The sequence below is a fragment of the Enoplosus armatus genome, chromosome 11 (genome assembly GCF_043641665.1).
Source record: "Enoplosus armatus isolate fEnoArm2 chromosome 11, fEnoArm2.hap1, whole genome shotgun sequence".
Lineage (NCBI taxonomy): Eukaryota > Metazoa > Chordata > Actinopteri > Centrarchiformes > Enoplosidae > Enoplosus > Enoplosus armatus.
The window spans coordinates 16511410-16535784 of NC_092190.1; the positions used below are offsets into that span (position 1 = coordinate 16511410).

The 24375-nt window shown below is 40.4% G+C and overlaps 1 protein-coding gene across 1 annotated transcript; it reads right to left on the minus strand.

Annotated features, from left to right (window-relative positions):
• Positions 1–19868: 19868 nt before the first annotated feature.
• On the minus strand, positions 19869–22147 carry vgll3 (vestigial-like family member 3). The gene is given in 5 exon segments (XM_070915339.1): positions 19869–19909; positions 20049–20597; positions 20775–21117; positions 21883–22053; positions 22055–22147. Coding segments are annotated over 5 exon segments (1197 nt in total).
• Between the last annotated feature and the right edge of the window lie 2228 nt (positions 22148–24375).

A 24375-nucleotide genomic window follows, 5' to 3' on the forward strand; every position in this document is an offset into this window, starting at 1 on the left:
TTTACTATATTTGTGAGCTCATTAACCTCAAGGAGCTATGTTGCATTTTTATTAGATGAAAAGGGCAATCAAGGTTTTCATTTGGTCTAAAACCTGCATTGGGCTGAGTTTTATAAATGAACAAATTTCATCTAATTTCAGTTTTTGATGTCCTGAGGCAAACTACTTTTTTTTTTCTAAGGCTGATGGATGATGGAGTGCGTTCCCCCCATTCAGCCACACTGTAGTTACACCAATGAGCCAGAGAGTGTCAGTGCCTCATCAGAGACAGCAGGATCAGGCTCTCACTGAGTCTGCTCCGCTGCCTCCAATCTTCAACCTAGAGTTGAAACTTGCGAACAACCGGTGCCAATCTACAAAATGTCTCACTTTCATCTACAATACTGATCCACATATCTTTGTTTTCTGCAAGCACACTTGTCCTGATTTTTTAGATATTTTATCATATACATATCACAACAAAACTCTAATATTAATTATATTTGTGGGCATAATTATGTAGTAAAAACATACATTTCTATAAGAACATTACATGACCCGTGAACTGCTTATATCCATTTAAAGGTATAAATAACAACAGCAATAATTTTGAATAATTAAAAAAATCACATAAATTCCTCAATAATTTGTAATTAAGAATTTGTAATTTTCGCATTACATTTTCATACATTTTGAAATACAGTACCACTAAATCATGTAACATGGACACATTCAGAGGAGCTACAGGGATAAAATAAAGATATTACAGTGAGTCTTTGTTTGGGATACCCACAGATTAACCTTGCTGCACTCTGAGCGCCTCTCTAGCCCACAGCATAGCATTTGGCCATTATGTATGGCAAGCAGTGCCAAGTTTACTCTAGACTTGAATAGTCTACAACTAGGCTTTAAGATTAATGCCCTCTTTCTCTGTTTGGCTAATTAGCAGCCATTGCCATTAATACACGTTCTCATGATTCAATCACTTTGTCCCTGCAGGCTTTTCGCTGACGTTGAGAGAAATTAGCCGGCAAGCATACCAACACTGATCTTCATTAGAGAGCTATTTGCTTTGTCCTCCTCATATGGAAATGACTGTTCTGTTATGTTAATTGGTCTTATAAGTTGCTCATTCAGAGCTTTGCTTGTCCATTTGTGCCAAAGGGAGACAGTGTTGGACCATCAGCGGTGCGCTTGATGTGTGTTATGTGCATGTGGGTATGGGTTTTGGTATTATTATTAGTTATGATCAGGTCAGAGGTTAGGGCAAGGGTTAAATGTATGGCCAAGTTTAAGGTTAAAGGCCACGTAGTCAAGGGCATGTGATCTCTATCATGTTGCTCTGCAGCCACATACTGTAACTGAAACAGCACTGAGGGACAGAGACAGTCTGTAGAGATATAAAGAGCAGACATGCCATTCTTTTAATCTGAAATGCAGCCATGTCTCTGTTTTCCCACTTTGTAATTTGTCAAAAGCAATCCACAGATAATGATAAGATAATTGGGGTTGACTGTCACTGAACAGTGGGATATTCATATAAAAGCGCAATTCTTCCGTTTATTGTAGCAGAGTTTATAGACCCTGTTTTAGCATGCAGCTCAAATAATTTTTGTTGTGTGTGTTTGCCTGTGTACTGTATGTTTGTGTGTGTGTGTGTGTGTGTGTGTGTGTGTGTGTGTGTGTGTGTGTGTGTGTGTGCAGAGAAACTGGTACAGACACAGTGCAGACAGTCTAAAGGGATGTGGCCGGCAGTTATCGTCTGCACCTTCTGTTTTCTGACAAACATCGCAAACACAGGAGCCAGCCCAGGGGACACAACTAGACAAAAGCAATTAACAAGATATTGCTATGTTGTATTGCAAAAGCAATTATCCCCTGTCTCATGATATAAAGTCATGCACATACACATGCAAGAGCTCTCACACTCAATTAAAGTGGTGATGGCAGTGCTCTGCTGTGAAAATGATTGCATTTCAATTGGCATGACTCTTTGAGTCCACAGAGCAGTATTATGTATGCTAATGCAAGCTGTAAAGACGGATCTGGGGTTCATGGGTGGGGGGGGGCCCGCGGAGCAATTACAGTGCTTTAGAGCCCGGACAAGACGCTGTGTCCCTGGGTATGCCAGGCACTTTTACGGGCTTTTCCATATTAAAAATATATTTTTGAGACATCATAGGGATTAGCTGTAAATGTGAGGCCCAACCTTAGGGTTAGATCGATGTATAAGTATAAAGGAGCAATATTGGCCTTTGATGAAAAATGGCATGAATTAGGAATAAGGCTAAAAGCTTTTAAAGGCACAATCCATCCAAATGTAGAAAATGTGTAGCTCCCAAATAAAGGGTCAATTTAGCCAAATCAGAAAAAACATATTTTCTCTCCTTCCCATGTGGCATCTAGCCATGCAAATAGTTCCAGTTTCATGTACCCGTGTTTTGTGAACTTGTGAAACTTGTGCTGCCACCCCAATACGGTGGTGGTGAAAATAATTTTATTTGTGATGCTCAAAGTGAAGAAAAAAACATTTTAGAAACAACTTTCTGGTCACTCAAGATAATCCAAGGACCTTGGTATCAACAGGGTGAACTGACCCTTTAAAAAGGTAAGGTATCATAAGGTTCAGTTAAAGAGCAATTAGAGATAATGATAGTAATCAAAACATGCTAAACACAATAACTGCAATCGTAAGAGGCTCAATACTTAATGGTGCACCTGTATACTAAATGACACACTGAAACTAAAGCAACACATTTGTTTAATTGTTTATGTTGTTTCTCATTTAGTTCATAATCGACTTGCACTAAAATGAATTGTAAAGCACTTCATTAAAAGAGCTACTGGTACTAGTTCTCCAGCCCAGCACTATAGATTTGTATTAGTCAGGACTACTCATACAATCAGCATTGCTACCAAAGCCCTGCAGGATTTATCCTCATAATAACTTCTGGTGTTTAAGAGCCCGTAATAGCTTTGTCCGGTTATATTTATTAGATTAATTTCTACAGATTTAATTGGTACATGAATATTTTAATGTTTATCCCTTACATACTGTACAAGGCCTTTGGGGCCCTGGGAAACTGGGAGGAGGAGTAAAGTAAATCCTGTTCCTGGGAAGCCCCTTGAAGCCCACTTATTTTTGTAATGGAAATGTATGAAAATGTTTTAATTATTCAATGGAGTCATAGTTTAATCAGACTTTTAGATTAGTCTAATTATTCTGGTGAAACATAAATGTGATTTACTGATTATAGTAAAGTAGGTGAGAATACCACTAGATTAAGTGTGGCAGAGCTTTGAAAAAGGGTTGTATTACAGAGTGATTACCTTGTGTTATTCTCCTGGTAATATGCTACTAAAAGTTACGTGCTGTTGTTTAAATGGACCTCGGATTTCGTCTTCGTTGGTGCTTTAGTTTCTCTCTCTCTGTCTTAATTCTCTTGGTCTCTTTCCCCCTGTCTTTCTCTCTCTCTTTGGACACAAATGCAAAGAAAAGACCACTTCATGTGCTGATTAACTTGTTTGGACGGTCCAAGCTGTCAATATGAAAGACAAGAGAGAATTGCAATCAGGTTAGAGGTCCATTGAAATTGATACCTACAGGACTGCTTGAGGACTTTATTGAAGATTAACTGACAAATATCTCGAACTCTTGTAGGAACAGGTCGTGTATTGAACATGTGTGTACTTCTTACACTTGTGTCTTTTTGAATAGCTTGTCTTGATGTGATCAGTTTTTATTGATGCTAATGTTCATCTAATGTTTCAAATCTTAAAATATACTAAGATTGTCAAAAATTATATGTTCATTCTATGATGTACGGTTCATGTGCAAAATATCATGGGGAATTCTTCTCTCTGTCATTTAGTCTACTGATCTGGTCAATCCAGATAAAGGCCATTATGCCTTATTCATTTTGTCTTATTAAATCCAGATCATGCACAAAGAGGGAGATGTATTGTAGATAGATGGAATAAGGTTAGTTAGGCAGTTGCAACTAAATATTAAGAATACATGTAAAACAATATTATGTAATTGTATTAATTCAGAGTTGCATATTGCATTGCATTAAATGTGTCAAGAAAACCACCTGTGATATAACCACAATGGCAAGTATGGATAAAACCAGTTTCCTGCTTCAGTTATTACCAGATTTTTTCTTATCATGGTACTTTTAATGAACCCCTCCTCAAGGTGATGTATGTGCAACCTCTTGAGGGAAACACCGGACATGACAGGAAGTTGATCGACCTCTTTAACACTTTGAAACGGTCACTTCAGTTGCGTCAATGCCCCCATTTTTTATCCCAGTGATCCCCTTTGCTAGCAGGATGAATTAACCCACTGTTAAACAGATATCCGCCTGAGTCAGTCTCTATAGGAGTTGAATACATTAACACAGTCCCTGATAGTGATGTTTGACCTCAACTCCCACTCACAACACATACAACATTCCTCCGAGTGTGTGTGTGTGTGTGTGTGTGTGTGTGTGTGTGTGTGTGTGCACTACGGCTTTTGAAGGCCGACATGGACACGAATATTTTTCATATGCTGATATCATTTCATTTCAAAATTATTTAATGAGTTTACTTTATAGACTTTTAAGGAACACCTAGTTTAAATCAACTACACTTCAATTGTTTTTGTTGTTCATATTTATGTGGAATCTGGCAAAGATGTTTCACGACAGAATTAAGTCCTCCCATACTTCATGATAGATACTATATAATCAGACCCCCTTATCGGAAGCAGAAATCAGTTTGTAATGCATTGTATGTGATAGACGCTACTGTATGTCAGTTTAACTTAAAACGTGTGATCATGTGTTAGTCTTTGTATGTGTTTACTGTATATACAGTTTACTTGCGTAGAGCGGCAGTCGCCTAAAGGTTAGGTCACTAGAATAAATCTGGTTTGGGAGGTGAAAGAGCAACATTTGCCCCTCCCTCATTACCACTGTTGACGTGCCCTTGAGCAAGGCCCTTAAACCCCCACTGCCTAAAACAAAAACACAGAGAGACATTTCAGTTAAGGATGATCTAATATGTGAGAGAGTATGATGACAGGGAGACAGAAGGACAGAAATAGAGAGAGGAAAGGAGTGTCATAGAGAAACTATATCTATGAGAGGACCTTCATCTGCGACCCTGGCGGTGCTGTCATTCCTGCAGCGTTGAGTCATGTGGGATGTTTCTGGGTAGTCTCGGGGCCCAGCAGCCCTTTTTTGGGAATGTCATGTTTTAACAACTCCAATGCCTTTTTAATTCCCGCTTCTGAAAGTCTGTCTGGAAGTATTGGAATGTGTGTGTGAGGCAGCAGGCCAGACGCTAGTGTTTGGAAATAAACTGTCTGTCCGATCTGATTGGCCTCATTCTCAGGGACGTGGGAGCAGCAAGTCTGCGAATCCACAACACACACTCACATGCATGCACAAACACGTTTCCAAATACACATTACAAAAAATGCTCTCTATTTTCACTGCATTCCCAGTTGCTGTTACGTTCAAAAACATGCACATGCATACACTCATGGCCACAGGCACTGACACAACACATGTACAGTACAGATGCAAGCAAATAGTCTACATGTCACACACTGGGGGCAGATATTGGGTGTGTGTGTGTTTCAAAAGAGAGAAAGAGGCCAATGGAAAGGCTAATTCTTTTCTTTTAATATTATTCCCACATCAGTGCTGATGAGTCAAATGGAATGGCTGCGATTCAACTGCAGGAGGCTCCTGGGAGACTGGTAGAGTTAATGGACCATGTGTGTTCACATTATCATCTGTTTGTGTGTGTGTGTGTGTGTATTTCAGTCTAAAAAGGAGGACCAATGGAGGAGTGTGATGAAAAAAGCTACAACAACATAAAAGCAACCCAATTGTTCCCTAAAGGCACAGTGTTAGGAAAGTGACAAGAATAACTCAAACCTCCCACATCCCAGCAGAAACACTGGCAACAGCTTAGAATGGCTCTAGATTGAATATTGCTTTTTTTTTGTGTGTGTGTTTGATAAAACAACTGGAAATGCAGAAAAATGGCTTGAGGAAAAGGCTGTTTGGGAGAGAGACTTTTGTTCTTTGAACTGTCTATGAGCTTGCAAATCACAATTTTTCAATTGTGATATTTGAAATGAACAATGTATGACCTCAAATCTTGACTTGGTCCTGGTTGTCTCAGAATCAGGTGAGAAGTGTAAGAAATTCCTAACATAGTTAATGTCAAGAATATAATAACTACATTCTGCAGAGTTCTTGAAAATGCATCCACTTCCTTTTAGGACTATATTTAACATTTTACACTGTGAGATCTCCAAGTTTTTTAGGTGGACCTTTTTAACAGCTCAAATATGCAACTATCTGCCAGAAACCTCTGTTTTTTATTCACATCCTCATTTAAAAATTAGGTGCATTACAATTCTTAGTGTTCAAGCAGGTATTTGTGAAAATGAAGGCAGAGGTTTTAGTGACTACTCCAGCAATCTCTACAACCAATGTTCTGACCAACAATAGCTCTGCATCAAAATAATACACCCTCCACATTATTTTCAGTGAGATCCCTTGTGTTGACACAGTGGGGTTCCTGATGCCAAAGATTTCTGGCAAAAAAGTTGAACATGGCTCATCTCTTGCCAGAATGGAACGTCATCTGGGAATGCATTGCTTTGGCCAATCAAATACGTATTTTAGTGCTCATTCCTATATTACATTGTAACGTCAACAGTGGGTTTCTGTTGTTTAGCTTACCATTGTTGAGACAGAGAATAAAACAAGTATAGCCATGGCTGTCACATCACATGTGTTATCATAATCTTCCTGCATTTTTCTGTCCATTTTCCATGGCTGCCAGTCTCTAACATTTCCTGTCATCTCAGAGACTGTCCCCGTCCAAGTTCCTCTGTCAATTCATACCATTCCCCTACAGCGCTGGTTCTTATTTTGTTGTCCAAACATCATCTATCAAAACCTTTTCAGCAATTACTTTTCTGAGTGGTATAAAATCCTGTTTCATAAATCTGCTGTGTAGTGTTTTAGTGTCTGATAAGCCTTCTGACTCATTGATCAATGACTCATTCTGGAATTCCTGGATTGTATTGCATCTGCACTTGTATGCAACACACCCAGACCAATGCAGCCCCTTGCATTTCTTAATGCTGTACTATTTTTGGTCTGAACACCTGCCAACATGAAGATGGACTCTTAACTCCCAACAATCTTCCATCATCCTCTTTGCCTCAGTCCATGGAGCATGTCATTTTGACTTCATGAGTTCCTTAAAGAGCTCCTTCCATCTTCTGACAACAAGGCCAGCGTTTCTCTTCCAAAACAGCTTGGGTGACATCCTCCCATTCCCTAATGACCCTAAGACTACCACAAACTGTAACCTCTCAGGCCTGTTGGTCTCTCTCTGCTGAAGTCTGGAGTTGCCTGAGTTACCACTACTCAGAAGGCTCATTTCTTCAGGTTGACACCTTTCACCAGCCATCATCTTCTGACTCCATGTCCCCAACCAAGTCTTTCCAGAGTCTCCTGCAGCTGTTTGCAGCAAAGCCCCAACACAAGTTTTGGGTGTACCAAGTTCGTCTGTCAGCCTCCCCTTCAATCTGATCCATCTCACCACCAGATGGAGATAAACTGACACCAACTCTTCAATTGTGTGTCACAGGTCTGATGAAACAATGACAGAGTGGCCTAGAATGCTCTTGTACTCTTTATCTTTAGGTGCCTCCTTTTGTTTGATGGTGTTTTTATGGACAGCCTATGGCTGGCACAAAGTGGAATAACACACAACTGAGGTTCAGATCAGCAAGATGTCTCCTAATGGAAGATCATTCAAGCTAAGGTTCTATATGTTTGTTTTTCATCTGAAGGTTCAGAGATACAGTATGTGTCTGAAATGTATGTTTTTCAAAAAAACATACTGATTATGCTTTTAAAGGACAATGTTGAACAAACTGGTATCTATTGGTCTAATCCTACTTTACAGGCTGCCAAGCCTCTTTAAGGCCCATTAAAGGTCTTGTAAAGACATCAAACATACAACAACACCCTGGCATTGAAAAGACAGAGAAACAGCTGTGCATAAATGTGTGTGTCCATGAGTTAATGTGTAGTGAATTCCTAATTTGCTCACATGTGGGCACCATACCTACTTTAATCTGGGTATCAGGCATCTTGGCAAATACTATGTTAGTGGGGAAGCTGTAAGGAACTGTATGATTACTGAGACCAGAGAGAAGAAGGAGTTTTTCCCTAACATACAAGTTCACAGTGTAACTATGAGATAAACAGAATGATGACAGAGGAGTATTAGAGGATGGAAAAAAGTATAAACTCTGGAACAACCTGACTGGGGAGTTTACGCTTGCACAATCTGTACCATTTTTCCAATCACAGAAAACAGCAGCAGCCAGCTGCCCATCAGAGGTTGGTGTGTCCCTGAAGTTAAACAAGTCTGTTAATGTCAGGCATGCTGAACGGAAGGTTACTTGTGTAACTATGGTTCTCTGAGTGAAGAAACTAGCTCAAGGCCCATACGAACTGATCAAGTTTAACCAGAGATAACCACATCCTAACAGCCCAGTAGCCAAGGAATTATGTTTGTCTGACCGTGATCTAGCTGGGCAGCATGGTGGCGCAGAGTTGTCTAAATTCAAATTACTATAGATGTAAAAACAGAACCTATTACTTGGGGAGTGTAAAAAGTTATGTGTCATGCACTTCTCTTGGTCCTGGATTAATTTGCTATTTAGGTCGGCTTTTATGTGTAACTGATTTAAAATCAGTGCCTATCTATTTTGTGTGCTTTGACCAATATTGTCATTATTTCTATCATCATCACCACAATTAAGGTTGCATAAATATTGAGTTTGTTTTATTGTGTTTTATAATTCGTTATTTCACTTAAGAATCAAATCAAATCAAATCTATGCTAACCAGCTACTTGAGATTGTTTAAAAATGTGGCAGCCAAAGTGGTCCACTTGTGGAGAAATATGTAACCAAACAGAGGGTCTATTCTCCTCCAGAGCTCATTAGCATTTTCCTTGGTGTTAGCAACCCTGCTTCACAAACTCTTTCCCTCACTTACACATACAGACACACACACATAGTGAGGGGTGTGCGTGGGCAGATAGAAAGGAGAGGAATCCCTGATAAGCCAGTAGCCTGGCGGAGGGCATAGAGAGAGGAATGGCAGCTATGTCGGGCATTCACAACACTGTGTGGTGTCACCAAACAAAGCCTTCCCTTCTCCCGCCTGTCAAAGACACCATTGTGGCGTGAGGAAAGAGCCTTTATATCACACACACATTCCACGCATGCCCCCCCCACTACACACACACACACACACACACACACACAAACACACTCACATAGACAACCTACTTATACACAGATAAAGATGCAAACACCAAAACATTATATGTGCTCTGTATTTTTACTTCCAATATTAATAATACATATACACATACAACATTCATATGAACAGTTACACAAACACAAAACGGCTACAAAAAGGTACACACAAAAATGCAAGATTACACCATTAACATGCATGCATACACATGTAAGTATTTTACCATATGTAACATACATATATGTAAACAATAGAGAAAGTCTCTCTCTTTCACTTTCGTTTCTCTTATTCTGGTGGGCTGTGTTGACAGGATGGAGACTTCCAGCAGAGAGGCTGGCATTCCCAGCATGGAGCCCCTAGTGAGAGTCACCTGTGAGGGGGTGGGAGCGAGGGGAAGCTCCCCTGCCCACTGGAAGTCTGGGAAGTTAATGACAGCTGACACACTCACTGGGGGGCTGACAGCAAGAGTGTATGAGGGTTGTTCCTGTAAGAGAGAGGGAAGCTGTCTGTCTGTGTGTGTGTGTGTGTGTGTGTGTGAGAGAGCGAGTGTTAGCCTCTTCCTGTTGCTCTGACAAGCTCCTGACTGCTCCTGCCACCTCCACCTCAGCCACAAAGGACTCATGGGAAGGCGGACATGACAGGAGGGCGGGACTCCCATATGTCTCATGTCTGACTTTGAAGAGTGACTCTGCAAACACCTGTCAATCACTGTCAAGGCAGGACGAGAGCTACAGTACAGCTGTAAATGTGTGTTTTTCTATAAAGAATTTGGGGTGTAAAGTGTGTAATGTGGCAGTGAGGAAGAAAAGCCTGTGTGAGAGAAGAGCACTTGGTCCTTAGTAAACGATGCTGCCTGTTTTATTTTCAGAGGTTGTGTGCCAACATTTAGTAGTCTCTTGTTTCACCTTTGAAAATGTCACTTAATCTCTCCACTGGAAACCATATCTACATTATATCAGTTTCGTAGACTGCTCTTTAAGTCGGGGTGAGACATGAAGGAAACATCATAGGTGGACAACATCAGCTCTATCTTATTAAAAGTTATTGGGAAACCAATTTGCCTGAACATAATTGTGATATCCAAATAACTTAATGTAGTTCGGGAGATGTGTGTGTGGAAAGGGGTGGGAGGGCAGCAGATGCTGACAGGTTGAGATTATTTGGGGCCGGCTCTCCTGTCAGCCTCGTAGAGAGCTTCCCAGCATGGGGGTCACCATGACAGAGGAAGCTCCCAACTTCACTTCCCCAGGTTATAGTGGTAGGGCCTGCCAAGACTCAGGGCCTGGACAAGAAGTCCTGCTGAGGGGCTTACTGGCTGCAGGGTGCCTGGTTAGATTGGTGGATAAAGACCTAGACAGTAGGGGCTAAGTACAAGGACAATAGAGGGATGGTAGGGGAGAGGGGGATTACCTGCCAATTAGGCAAAGTTAATGTGAAGAATGATGGATGTCAACCTGTCAGAACCCGGGGAGGTGGGGGATCAGCTGGATAAGCACCATGTTATCCCTCAGATTACACTCTCTACTGACATGATCACACACACACAGGCACACACACAGACACACTTCCAGTTTGTACATCGATAAATTGTAATGCTATTGATAATCTAATTCATATGAGCAATTCCAGCCATTTAAAATGATGCATTTAATCTTGTATTATTTTGACCAAAAGCACAGTTTCTTATTTGGATTAAATTACAGTAAATTAGAGTTAGAGAACGAATATGATTTTTTTTTTTTTTAGTTGGTCTTAGTGGTCCGCAAACATCCAATATGGATGTATTTACTAGAGATACAGGGCTGGACGATAATAGTTAGCAGGATAGATTCATTGTTTTTTTCATGTTGTTTTTTGGTTTCTTCAGGGTAATCTTTGCTAGTATTAAAAAGACAAAAAGTCCAAAAAGTTTAAACTAAATTGTGCAGATAGGCAGGACAAAATTAAGTTCTTACGTTTTTCTCACTGCTTGGCATTTCAAATAGCAAAGTACACTGGAAGCATATCACTGACCTGATGGACATTGTCTACCTCCTAACACCAAAATTTCCCAGTAAGGTCTGGATATTTCTCTATAATATGTTTTATAAGCACGTTTCACTTGTAAGTTACTCTTTAGTTTTGTTATTACTGATGATCGTATGGTTTTTCCAGCACATATCAAACTGTCTATAGTTACACAGGTGACTGCTAGAGTTTGGACAGTTCACCCAGTTTACCCAGGGAAACTAATACCTTGGGGGACTTTACGGCAGATCCAGTAAGAGTCAGCTTGCACTGGTTTGCAAGTGAAATGTTGGAAGTGTTCAATATTAAATTAACTAAAAAAATTAATCTTTAAAATAAATTTAAAAGAAAAATGTAAAACTCAACTCATTATTGAGAAATGTTATTTCAGAATTATATCAGATATCATTTTTGTTTCATTATAGAGATAATCCCTCAGCATTTTATATTTCAAAATATCCTTTAGTTGTTTTAATTATCAGAGAAAAACTGGTCTCTGTGACAGCTTTAAGCAAAAAGAACAATCTAGGTCAGTGGTCCAGGAATGCCCCTCTGTGGCTCTGGTATGTGTGGTATGGTCATTATGGGCAGCATGGGACAGTAGCAGCAGGTAGGGTCACGTAACACAGGCTGGGATGATTGACAAGCAGGTGGCAGAGCAAGGGATTCCCCACTGCTGAGTAACTGTGGGTTTTCAGTTCCTTTTCAACTGATTTGGTACTACAATAATCACAATATAAGAAAATTCTTGCCATTTCACAGATTCTAGTGCATTCTTAGGTATTTCACGGATGTCTGTCATCAAATGGTTGTCTGGTTGTTGAGCATTACAATAGGGATTAGGGAGATTTAACTCTATAGGCGGTTGTCAATAGTTGGGGACAGCAAATGGAGCAACAACAGAGTCAGACTGACATACAGTGACCCAGGCTTAGTAACCCATGAGTTTTGATGATGAAAATGAAACAGAACGAGGTGGGGAAGTTCCACTGGAATATATTGGTAGAGAAGATTCAAGCTGCAGTGTCCTTGAGAAATCCCATCATCTCAAGGTGCATTGCTCCATAGTCCTCCGTAGACCCTGACCTCCCTGCACCACACCACTAATGTTTGCCATTTGTTCAGCACATTATCAATGGCTTGAGTTCATTCTGAGGATCAGCAAAACACTGTTATGCACTGAAATGAAGACCAGGTCAAAATAATGAAAGAACCTAGAAATAGAAAGCTTCTGTAGAACATTAACATGGTGGGTGAAACCTATACAAGCCTTATTAAAAAGTGGATGCCGAACAGTCAGTCTACCTTTTCAATGGTGCACATTCCTCCCTGTCCAGTGTAAGTGAGTCCCGTAATCACAGAACACAAGAAATTCTTTACTCACATTTATCATGATACTGAATCTCACTGCTAACATATCATCAAGTCATTATTCAACCTCACCTGTGACCTGCCTCTCCACCTGCCTGAGCTACGACATGGTTGCTTCCGTCACCTGACAAAATAACACATTGATGGATGCCATATGACATCAGTGAGGAAAACCATGTATGGCTCAGTTGTGTATTATTACTGTTACTGTTGACTCTACATATTAGCAATTCAGAAAATATTTGTATACTTCTAACCCTAACCCTAACCCTAACCCTAATATCCACCTTTCTTTTATTGGCTGCATATCACCAAATTAGCCTGATTGCCAAACACACATGCACGCACACGCACACGCACACACACACACACATACACACACACACACACACAGACAATACATTGACTAGACAGTGATGGACAACAGTGGTTTTAATTTTTTGATCTAAATTATTGCTAGGGACAGTTCACCACCACCAAATTCTACGCCCTTGGGCAGAACTGCAGTGGAGCAGCACACAGTGGAGACTGAGCAGGGGAAACAGGTGTTGGTTGCTAAATGTGCTTTCAGTGAGCAGAGGAATGACAGCTATGTACTGGCCTCTGTGGTTACTGGCACATTACCCAGAGTGGCGCTGATAGAGACAACCTACTGCTGCTGCTGCTGCTCTGGCCTTTATGAATGGAGTGCCTTTCCCTCTGATGGAAGAAGGATTTTGGTTTAGTAAATGGACTTGGCAACAAACAAGAGCAAAGGAAAAGTATGAATTTATAGTATGCTGTGTGTATTCATCTTTATTTCCCCAACCCAACTGAACTCCATGCTCTTTTCAAGCAGTTCATAATTTGAATAAGTGAAGCGCCCAGCCGGCCTACCATCTCACTCTGTGGTGATATTTGGAGTCAGACCTTCTCCTGACCCTAGTTCTTCCAATGCATTAACTTCTTCTGCTGAATTTGATTTCTACTTCTCACTGTGAAAGACTTTTTTTTCAAAGATCCATCATCTGAAATCTGGCGAGGGGAGACATCATCATGTATCCTGTCCGCTCTGTGTGTGGGCAGCCAGAGGAATGTGGCTGGCCTGTGTTATGGGTGGATGTTCTTGCTGTACATTGTAAACAGGCGTAAATGTTGATCTTTTGCTGTGGTGTAAGTGTGTATTGAATTTTGATTTAACAGCCCGCTCTCAGTTGTTGGAGCTCCAACAGACCCCATGCTTACCACGCTCAGGATCATCATCTGTGCAAATATTCCCTCCCTCATGCCACATGGGACTATAAACATCAGCATTTTTTTGTTTTTGCCTCCAGTTCTAATTAAACATCCTGAAGTGATAAAAGTGAAGCCACACTGAAGGAATTGTTGAGAGCATTCCTTTTTCTGTAAGAGAACAACAGAGTGAGCATTGCTGATGAACCATGTTGCTTAGCTGTCTGATCCAAACCGATGCTGTCTAAAGGCAAGAAAGATGAAGTAAAGAAAAGTAAAGTGATCAATATTGGATAAAAACAAAGCTATTAAAGCTGTCAAGCTGCTCTAATCAATATTTGGATATTCACAGTGGACCAAATGACTATGTGTGATGTGACAGTGGCACCTAATAGCTACAAACCCACAGACATTGATCACCCGATTCTGCTGTTCCTCTCAGCTCTACAGAGCATTTCACCATCTTTCATCAAATTGTTATGTTATGATCTGGCCAGCAGCTTCACTGCTATGGTTCAGTCTCACAGCTTTCCTTGACCCTGTTTCCAGCAGCAGTGGGCAAACTGGAATAGACTGATCAGAATTAGCAGCTTGGTTTGCATAACTTGGTTCTTATGATTAGTGAAATGGTCCCATTTATCCTGATCCTGAGGAGCAAAGGCACCCAATATTGATTTTGCTCTTTGCTAACACCATGTCCACTTCATGAGGTAATAATATGTAATGTAGTGCTTCCAGCTTGTTATGCTTCCCTCACGCGACCAAATTATTACAGCTTGAACAAACGACTTAAAAGATGCAGCTATTTTACCAGTTTATCTTATTGAGCAAGTTGATATTAAGTTAAAAAAAAATATTGTGATGATCTTGTAAATACTCTGTGATGCATTTTCACATTTGGACATTTACCTCCATCTGCTCACGTGACCACAGATTTTCCTGTTTTCCTACCTTCAGCAGTTTCTTAATGCCCCCTCTCTTGTGCTGTGACCCTTTTTCTCTGTGGTATAATTATAGCTTCATCCAATCTAAATTAGATTAGATTAAACTGTAATGATCTAATCTAAACTGAATTTGATTAGAAAGCTTACATCCATTAGGCTACACGATTTGTTCATTGGACCTGCAGCATTATTGGTGGTTAAGAAAAAAAAAATAATAAAAGCAATAATGCTATTATTGCTCTAAAACTAATTCTAATAATATTTGCCTTGAGAGGCTGAACGTCAGGAAAATCTGCTGTTTCACCGGCTTCTCTTCTGCTTGGGTGTTCCTCGTCTTTTAGTAACGACTCAGGTGTCATTTAAAACAAAGAAGACTTGGCGAATCAAGCGTAATCAGCAGGACAAGTGTTCTGTGACACTCCCAGCACGCTTCATTAGGCTGCCCTGTTGACAAACACAGTGGTGAAAGCGGAGCCTTTCACTAATACCCCTAATACTCGCACGAGGAGGGCAAATTAGCTCTAATTACCACAGTGATTTGTAGGCGTGGAAGTGAGAAAAAGATGTTTGAAGGAAACCGGGAGGAAAAGGGAGGGAGAAGGATGTGAGGAGAGATTATGATTGCCATATGCCTGTTTTACTCGCCTATTTTGTATCTCTTCTCTTCTCCTCTCTCTCCTCTCCTCTCCACCCTGATCTCTGTATTTATATAGTTTTGTGCTCAGACAGCTGGGGTTGTGTTGCTGATTGTGAGACTAATCATCCGCTCAATTACTCTGGAATGTGGAGCTGGGCCGTGTTATGACTGATCAGCTTTCCCTCTCTCTCTCTCTCTCTTACGCTCTCTTTCTTTTCATCTCTTTTTGTGGACTCTCTCCTACTCTCTTTCAGCATCTGTTTTCTGTCTCCCGTTCTCTTGCTGTTTCTTCAGCAGTCAGTTCAGTTCAATTCAGTTCAATTTAGTTAAATTCAGTCAAATTCGGTTCAGTTTAGTTCAATTCAGTTCAATTCAATGGTTGGTCACAGATACACTGGATATTCCCTTGTGACTTTATCATAGCAAAACCTGAAAAATTATTCACATTTACTACAGGATCAGTTTTCTGCTATGTTGTGTTTTGTGCGTTTGAAAACCACCTACAGTATTTGGCTCTGCAAAGAAAAGTTAAATTTTACCAGTAAAAATAGATTACCAATTTTTGGCAACCTGAAATACAAAATTACTGTTTGTTGTAGATGTATTTGACAAATAACAATACCACTGAATTAAGTTTACGGCCATCTGATCAGTCCAGTGTTATACATGTATATACAGTGGATGCTGTGTCTGTTTATTGGAGCTAAAAACATGGAGGGCGCAGACTGAATTTGTTGGCCTTACCCAGATATTAAACTTTTGCCTTAGTGTTCAGTTAATAAAGGCCATCCAGCTTTCCTCTGCACTACTTCTAAATGAAGAAATTACACAATTTGAAATGTTAGTAAATTAAATGGATGATAAGAACTAGGCTGAGGTTGCAAGGGCAGCAATGACAGGAAGTTCAGTCTGAGCTGGGATTCAAACAGGGCTCACTTCAGGTCAGAAGGAAATGTGAATTCCAAGAAAATAAAAGAGAAAATGCAACTATTTCCTCTCATTTCTTAAAATTAATGCAATTCTCTGTTACAGAAAGGAAATAGATATTGGTTACAAAGGAGGCAATCATGGCAATGAGGAGATGGGATCCAAAGCCTCAGATTGGCTCTGGGTTCATCCTTTTCTCATTTGGTATATTCTGTGCCTGGAAACATGGTTGTGTGTGTGTGTGTTTGTGTGTGTGTGTGTGTGTGTGGGGGGGGGGGGGGGGTGTATAGTATACACGCAAGTATACTATATGACAATGTCATCAATTATTGCCTTGAAGATCTTAAATATCAGCATAAAACATTGGCTGTTTAAACTTTAATTAAAATCTAACGCTACACAGGCAACATTTCCTAAATCTCTGACTTCCTAATTTTTTTTTTAATAATTGACATATTAATTCACTTTTATGTAGCTTCCAGCTCTGTATGGCTGTATGTTAGTGCTCTTCCTGCAGTGGAAGTGCCTGTGGTGATTCTCCAAGGCTGCCAGTGGGATGCCTGTTAGCATATAAGTACACTACATGCTGATGCAGAGGCTACATGCTAATGCTAATTAGGAGCTCTGGAGGAGAGGAGATGACGTACTTTGGTGGAAAATCTTCTTAAATCTCTCTATCTTTTTCTACATTTTCCTCTTTTTTACTCTCGCATGTTCAGTGTAAAATATTTTTGTATTTTCATTTTCTCAAATATTATATATATATTATTATATATTTAATACTGTATAAAAATGTGCATTTGCTGACACTTTTTCTGAATGAATAATTCCCATTTACATGTTAATTGCAGCCTATTATTTTTATTTACATGGCAGTATATCTTCACATATCAACAACTGCAGCAAGCATGAGAGATTCACCAACAGCTGGAGGATTTTTAGGAAGGGGTGCAGTGTTGCATTCTGTGAAGCTTCCCCGTGGAACAGTGAATGAAAAGAATTATCACTACTCATGTCAATTAATTTTTGGTTACTCTGATTTTACTTAGTTAAGGGTGATCACATGATTTCAGTAGTCAATAAAATTATTAAATTATTAATGTGTATGTAAACATGGTCCTGACTTCTAGCATTTTTAATGGCATAATAAACAACGCATTTCCTACTTTCTACTTCTGTGTCAGATAATGTTGTTCAAACTGTCCATCGATTCATACTAAACAATATAAGCAACTTACATGTTCGCAATTATGAATTTGGTAGTCCACTGAATGCCTAATAGTATCATTGGAGTGACATTATCTGACAAGTGTGGAAGGTTGTGGTGAACAGAAGCTTAACTTTCTAGAATATCCAAATTCACTTTTCACTTCTCGAACATTTGGAACGCTTTGTTGATACTGTTAAATTAACCTTTTCAGCTCATGTTTTTCCACTTCAGTGCATCATGACTTGTTGATACTGTGGATGGAAATGCAGCTGCAGATTTTATGCCCCGCTGTTTAGTGGAGATGGAGAATGAGAGACGTGGGAGAGGAGGCTGGAATGTTAGAGGGCTGCTACTGCTGATCATACCACCTGGTCAGACCGCTCACACACACACACACACACACACACACACACACACACACACACACAGCCAATGTTTGCCACAAGCTCAGCCAGCTGTTGATTATGTCAGGGTGGGTACAAATAATGCTAGTCCTGGCACTGGACCAAGCCTGAAACATGTATTTAAAGCAGCAATTTGTTTTTTCAGAATTCATACCAATAAACATTGTGATCACTTCTTGAATTCTTTACAAATGCAGATCAGTCCAGACCTTCATTCAAACACTGATCTCCAGGTGGTCTCAGTGAGTGCATAAGATCTTAAATGAAGTCTATATCAGAATAAAACCAAACCAACATTAACTGTAGCACCTGAAATCTGCCTTTTAGCGTGTGTCTTTGAATGTCTGAGTAGTCCGCCACTCTCTGACAAACTTCCTGTCCAGACAGGAAATGCATTCTTTGGTGTGTGTTTGTCAGTCTGGGAGTGTGTGTGTGTGTGTGTGTGTTTTTACGTGTGTGTTTGTGTGACAGACATGTCATGGTATCTTACAATAACTGTCTGTGGAATGCAACCCACTTCCCTTGGTGCCACAACTCAGCTCCTGTCTGGTCCATAATGTACAACACGTTGCTACAGTACCTGAAACACTAAAGTTATTAAGTACCGCAACAACCAATAATGTCTTCTTATTTTGAGCCCGGGTCAGGTGGGTTAGTGTTTATGAAGACATGGTGTTTGAAATTGGTACAAATCTACATCTTTGCTGGTGATAACAATGACCTCCTAAGAGTTTCACAAACTGCTGCTTCAGCTGTTACTAATATTATGGTTTGGTCATCAAACCCTCTGAATATCACAGGGTTTGAAGCCACATCTCATGAATTGTTTTACTCATAGTTACTTCTGTCGGTCTGCTCTTGCAATGTGTTAGCTTAGATAAGAGATGGTAGAAAATCTGACTCCATCTGACTGGAAATATTTCACCATTTTGATCTTAGTTAAAGACTGACAAAGGTCTTAGATTAAATGCCAAAAAAGGTAATCTGACTGGAGTATGTGGATCATTTGTTTACACTGGAACACTGCCAAAAACACTACACATCAATATTGTTTGGTGTCTTACTAAAGGAAACCGACTTTTCCTGATTTTAACAGAGAATAGAGCCTCTTGAGCAGGAATTTATATGAATATGCTCTCATAAATAAACAGATTCTAACTTAAATTTTGAGTGATGTGCTCAATACCCTTTTGAATATAGAAGATTTAGTTGGAAGGGAATATTCTGTTTGAATTCTACATATTTTTTGGGGAAATTAGTAAATTTATGTCTGAAAAAGAACCTTCATTTGCAAATACAGTTCAACAATTTATTACTTAGACATACAGTGCCAATATTTACACTACACAATCCCCGAAAGCGAAATAGTAAAGTAGCATTCAGGCCAAAAATTATAGCAGAAGTCATCCAGCAAACAACAACTTAGCATGGCAAAACTGTACACAACCATTTACAGTCATCAACAAACAATTTACTGTACAAAACAAAATGTGGATCAAAAATCAAGTTCTTGAAACAGAACCACTTGGTCTCACATTGCATGAAAAAGAAATGGTGTTTTGTGCTGACAGAGAAGAAGAGGCCTCCCATTCTTAAAGCTAGTAGTCTGTTTGTCTCGTTCTTCAAGGGCCTTGACCTGCAGCCAAACAGTATCATTTAAGTTCAAAGCCTGAGTTCGTTTCCATAGTGAGTTGGTCGACAGTGCAGGACTATAATAAGCCATCTACATTGTACATTACAGTGCTGGTGTTCGATAGAGCCACATAGTAGGTCCTTTTTGGTGTGAATTGATATTCCTTTTTGTTCTCAGGACATCAGTTAGAACCAAACTGACGTCTTTGCTTTGGTCTGATCAAGAGCTGCAGGAGAGAAAGAAACAAGGTAAAGTGATCATTGTGCTTATTATCACTTACTGCTCAAGTTAGAGTACATGTGAAGTTAGACAAAGGCTTGCAAGTCAGCGTATATACTGTTAAGAATTTGCTTTGTAGTATGTACCTGAGTCATACACCTCCAAGGATCCATGGAGGGCCGAGGGGGTCCAGGTGACAGGGGTAGCTGTGGCAGGGCTGTTGCTGCCGGGCTCCATCTCGGTCTTAACCCCCTCGCTGTGTGGGGAACTCCCTGTGCTGGCGGTCGGCTGGTTCTGGTTTCTAATACCAGGAAGCAGCAGAGGATTAAACCTGGGATCCAATGCTGGGCTGTGGGTCGGGTATGAATGGAGCATGGGGTGGTGGTGGTGCCGGGTGTGGATGTGTGGGTGGGGGTGAGGATGGTAGACATTGTGGACATTGGGGTAGCCACTTGTGCTCTGGCCATTCAGGCTGTAGGTCCAGCTATCAGGAAGGGTTGCTGGAGGTGGGAGGCCAGCCTGGGAGAGCACGTGGTCGGCCCACAGAGCTCCGTCCGGGTGGTTAAAGGAAACGGGGCTGGAGGAAAAGTCTGGGTGGACTGAGACAGAGACTGATGGGAGGCAAGAACCGGACTGGGATGGATAGGTGCTGTTCCACACTGAGCTGCTCTGATCCTCCGAAAGAGACCCACCATCTGAAACAAGCACACCACAAAGACTTTATACTTCAGCACACAAAAACTATTTCAGTGTTTATAAGTATAACAATCAAAAAAGATTCACCAAAGCAAATCAAAGAGTTGAATCTAATATCATTTAACCAGAGTACTTTGCTCTTTGAGAACAATTTCTGTTCTGTTGGCCCCCCTCACCTTTCCATACGCCAGCAGTCGGCTGAGTCACTCTGATTGGTTTGGTCTCGCCACTGAAGCTGCTGGATTGACTGAGAGCCCGGGAGAAATGCTCATCTACCACGTCACTGATGTCGCCTTGGAAGTAGGTGAACAAAACACACCGGGAGCTCAAGTACTCCGCCTCTGCTGGTTGAGTACCATCCTTCAGCTCTGAGTCAGATGTGGATCTACGGCCAGATTCGGTTCCTGGTGCCACGGGGCCCTGCCGGAGGCCCTGATCCCTGGAAAGCATCCCTCTTCCTCCTCCTTGCTGCTGCTGCTCCATACACTCCTGCATCTTACTGTAAACACTCAGCTTCCTCTGGAGGAAGAGACAGATAGAGATTAACTAACCAGAAATAAACTACAATAGAATAGCAAAGAACTTACATTTTAGTGGTGTTTTTAGAGCAATGAATTTCTATGTGTTTATTCTATGGCCATAAAATACAGAACTCAGTACAATCCACGCAGTAAAATCATAAATAAATGGCAGTAATTATTGTATCTGGGAGCAGCTTGGGAGTGTGAAAATGAGTCTCTTTTTTCCCATACTGCATTCCAACTATTTGTAAAGCCCAATGTGCCTCATCCACATTCCTGAGTGACTGACCGGCTGTCATTACATCACCATTTGACCGCAGGATTAATAGTTCCGTGTCATCACGCCTGACCTGAGGTGAATACCGAGCCTCAAACTGGAATTTGATCATTCAAAACTGAAAGTGAAGTTAAGAGGTGTGTGTATGAGGCGTAAGGAAAGTTTGATCGAGGTGGTGTCCTGAACAGCCGCCAGGCAATGTAGAAAAAAACAACTTTTTCAGTAAAAGCGAAAGGAAATGGATTCTTTTTATCTAAATTTTGCAAAAATATTCCTTAAGGCCAGGTGACATTTTACAGCTTTATGGTATACTTTATCCCCGAAGTTTCTCTACTTACATTCCTAATTGTTCTGTGGGTTTCTTTAACACCTTGTTAGTATCATAAATGCTTGCTTTTACAGTAAGTTGTGCTCTACTCAAATGAAAAAAACAAAAGTTACTCTGTGGCACTCGATAGTTCCAGAAGTTGTAGATGGATGTCTCACCTGTTGTTGCTGGTGATGGTGGTTGTAGTAGGTCGCCTTGTACGCCGCTGCAGGGAGGTAGTGCGCTCCATAGCTTTGGTGGTACATCACATCCAGGCAACTCATAGCGACGGAGCAGAGCGGTTAAAGAGCAGAGAGAAACGCGCACAACAGAGCCGAGGGCGACTCTCCACCTCTGAGACTTCAGACGGGCTGTATCCTCAGAGCCATCGGCGCCTCCATATATGCCCAAACGCATACAATAGCCATGTCGTCCAGTTTGCATACAGACAATGCGCCTCCCGCTGTGCGCTCCACCAGCACCACCCGGGCCCACAAACTGGATCAAAACGGCTATGAGACAAACACACTGTATCCTAAAAAAGAAAGAAAAAAAACTCTCTTCTCTGTCAAGTTTTCAGACCGCTTCTGATTGGGTGGGTATTCCTTTGCCTCCTTCTCTCTCTCTCTGTTTTGGAGGGGAGTTATATTTAGAGAGGGCTGGGGCCATTTACTCACGCCCACCGGGGAAGGGCCTGCACGGAGCAGGAGAGTCGGGCAGGAGTCTGAGGGTTCTGTACCCACTGGTGGCTCTCATTCATCAAAGTTTAATGTACTCATATGTTACTGTGGGTCATATTAAGATCTCATAGTTCAGAGACTCCTGACCTCAGGACTGCCTGTCAGAGCTGGCCAGGATTTTGTTACTGACACCTAAACATTTATTTTGTGAAGTTGAACATTGTATTTATTCCGTTAAGTGCTCAATTATATCGTCAGTAGATGTTATATCTCATCATGAAGGTGCTTCAAAGCTTTCTCCAGGAACAATATGAATCCTTTATTAATGTATTTATATGTTAAAAACATTCTGTACATCAAAACACACAAAAATATACATCTATATAATATACATATACATATACATATACATGTTTAATTGTAGATTGCAATACTTCCCCCTGGGTTCCTACATCCCTTTAGTCAGATAAGCTACTTTGAAATGTTCCATGAAAGAGCAGATTTGAATGAAATGTATCACACCCTGTGTGAACAATGTCATCTGCAGGTCATCGATGAGCAACAGGTGCTGTTCAAAGCCAGGTGCATTTTAGTCTTAAAGTCAGCTACAGTTAAAAGAAGATACAAAAAAAACCTTTCTGTTGAAAAGCATTGTTTGTGTGTTTGTGCGTATACCATTGTTGATCTTGGTTTCCTTCCTCTATGTCTTCAGTTCTTAACATGTTTAAATTAAAATAAAAGTTGCTCAAATCACTGCCATATTTTTTCTTAAGATTTTCACTTTCATAGGAGAGTGTGGAGGTAAAAAGGAGGAGAGAGAAAGGGGTAAGTTGAAATCGAACCATAGACGTTGCAGTGGTAATGTCCCCTAACCATTCAGCTGTCAGGACACCCTGATCACTGCCATGTGCCATACTGGGACTGTTCCATATCAGTTGTCCCTCTTTAAATGAAGCTCCCTGATTGACTGAGTTGAGCTGTTTGCTGCCACCTGTTGGTTAATGACATGACATGGTTTTCAGTTTGACCCTTAGACACCTGCCACACATCCATGCCATCTGTTATAGAAACAAATGACCCCAAATGGGAGATATTGATATTTAAAAAAATGAATAGATTACACATTGAAGTGAACAAAAAATAATGCGGGACCATTTGCTGAAGATAATGTCTCAAAACTGATAAACATCAACTCCATTCAATACTGGTTTGAAGTTTCTTCCAGTCAGTTTGAGTCATGAATGTGAAGTAAATGCAATCTGTGAATCTGTTCTTATGAAGTCATTAAAATTAGGCAGATTATCCATAGTCATGAGAAGGGATTCCCAGGCTACTTTGAATACTTACTGTTCAGTAATGAGATGCATACTTGATTTACTATAATCATAGCTGTGCTTCTACTTAAAGTACATGTTACAGCTTATTTTTCAGGTTTTGACAGAGTCTACTGTCCCCCTACTGCACTACAGCAGGAATAGATGTGCAGTGAAGTGCAGAGAGTATACATGACATTATTGGGTAATTTTCCTCAAGCTAATCAGTGAGGTTTTTGGTTGCAATGAAAACCTGAAGACTCATACTCATGTATGATGTGGCATGATTGCCCTCTCAATGGTATGCTGAACCCTGTTTAAACTTTGATTGTGATCATTTTATTTAAACTATCAAGCTAAAGCTTATTTTGACTTCCTTATACTTGTAAATCTTAATGAAATATTTCAAGAACAAAATAGACATTACATTTTGACACTTTCTGTATCTATTACTTTACAAAATAATGTCAAAAACCCAAACCTGTGTATTAAAATCAACTGGAAAGATAGAAAAGCAGATATTCATTGATTGTGAATTTTCTATTGTTGAGCAAGGAACGATCGGACAGCATGCTGTGTCTCAGCTCCAGACAATGAGACACCTCCAGAAACATTACAAAGAGTATATATTTTGAAAAATATTGCTCTTTAAGTTTCTAGATTAATAAAGTTGGCAGTA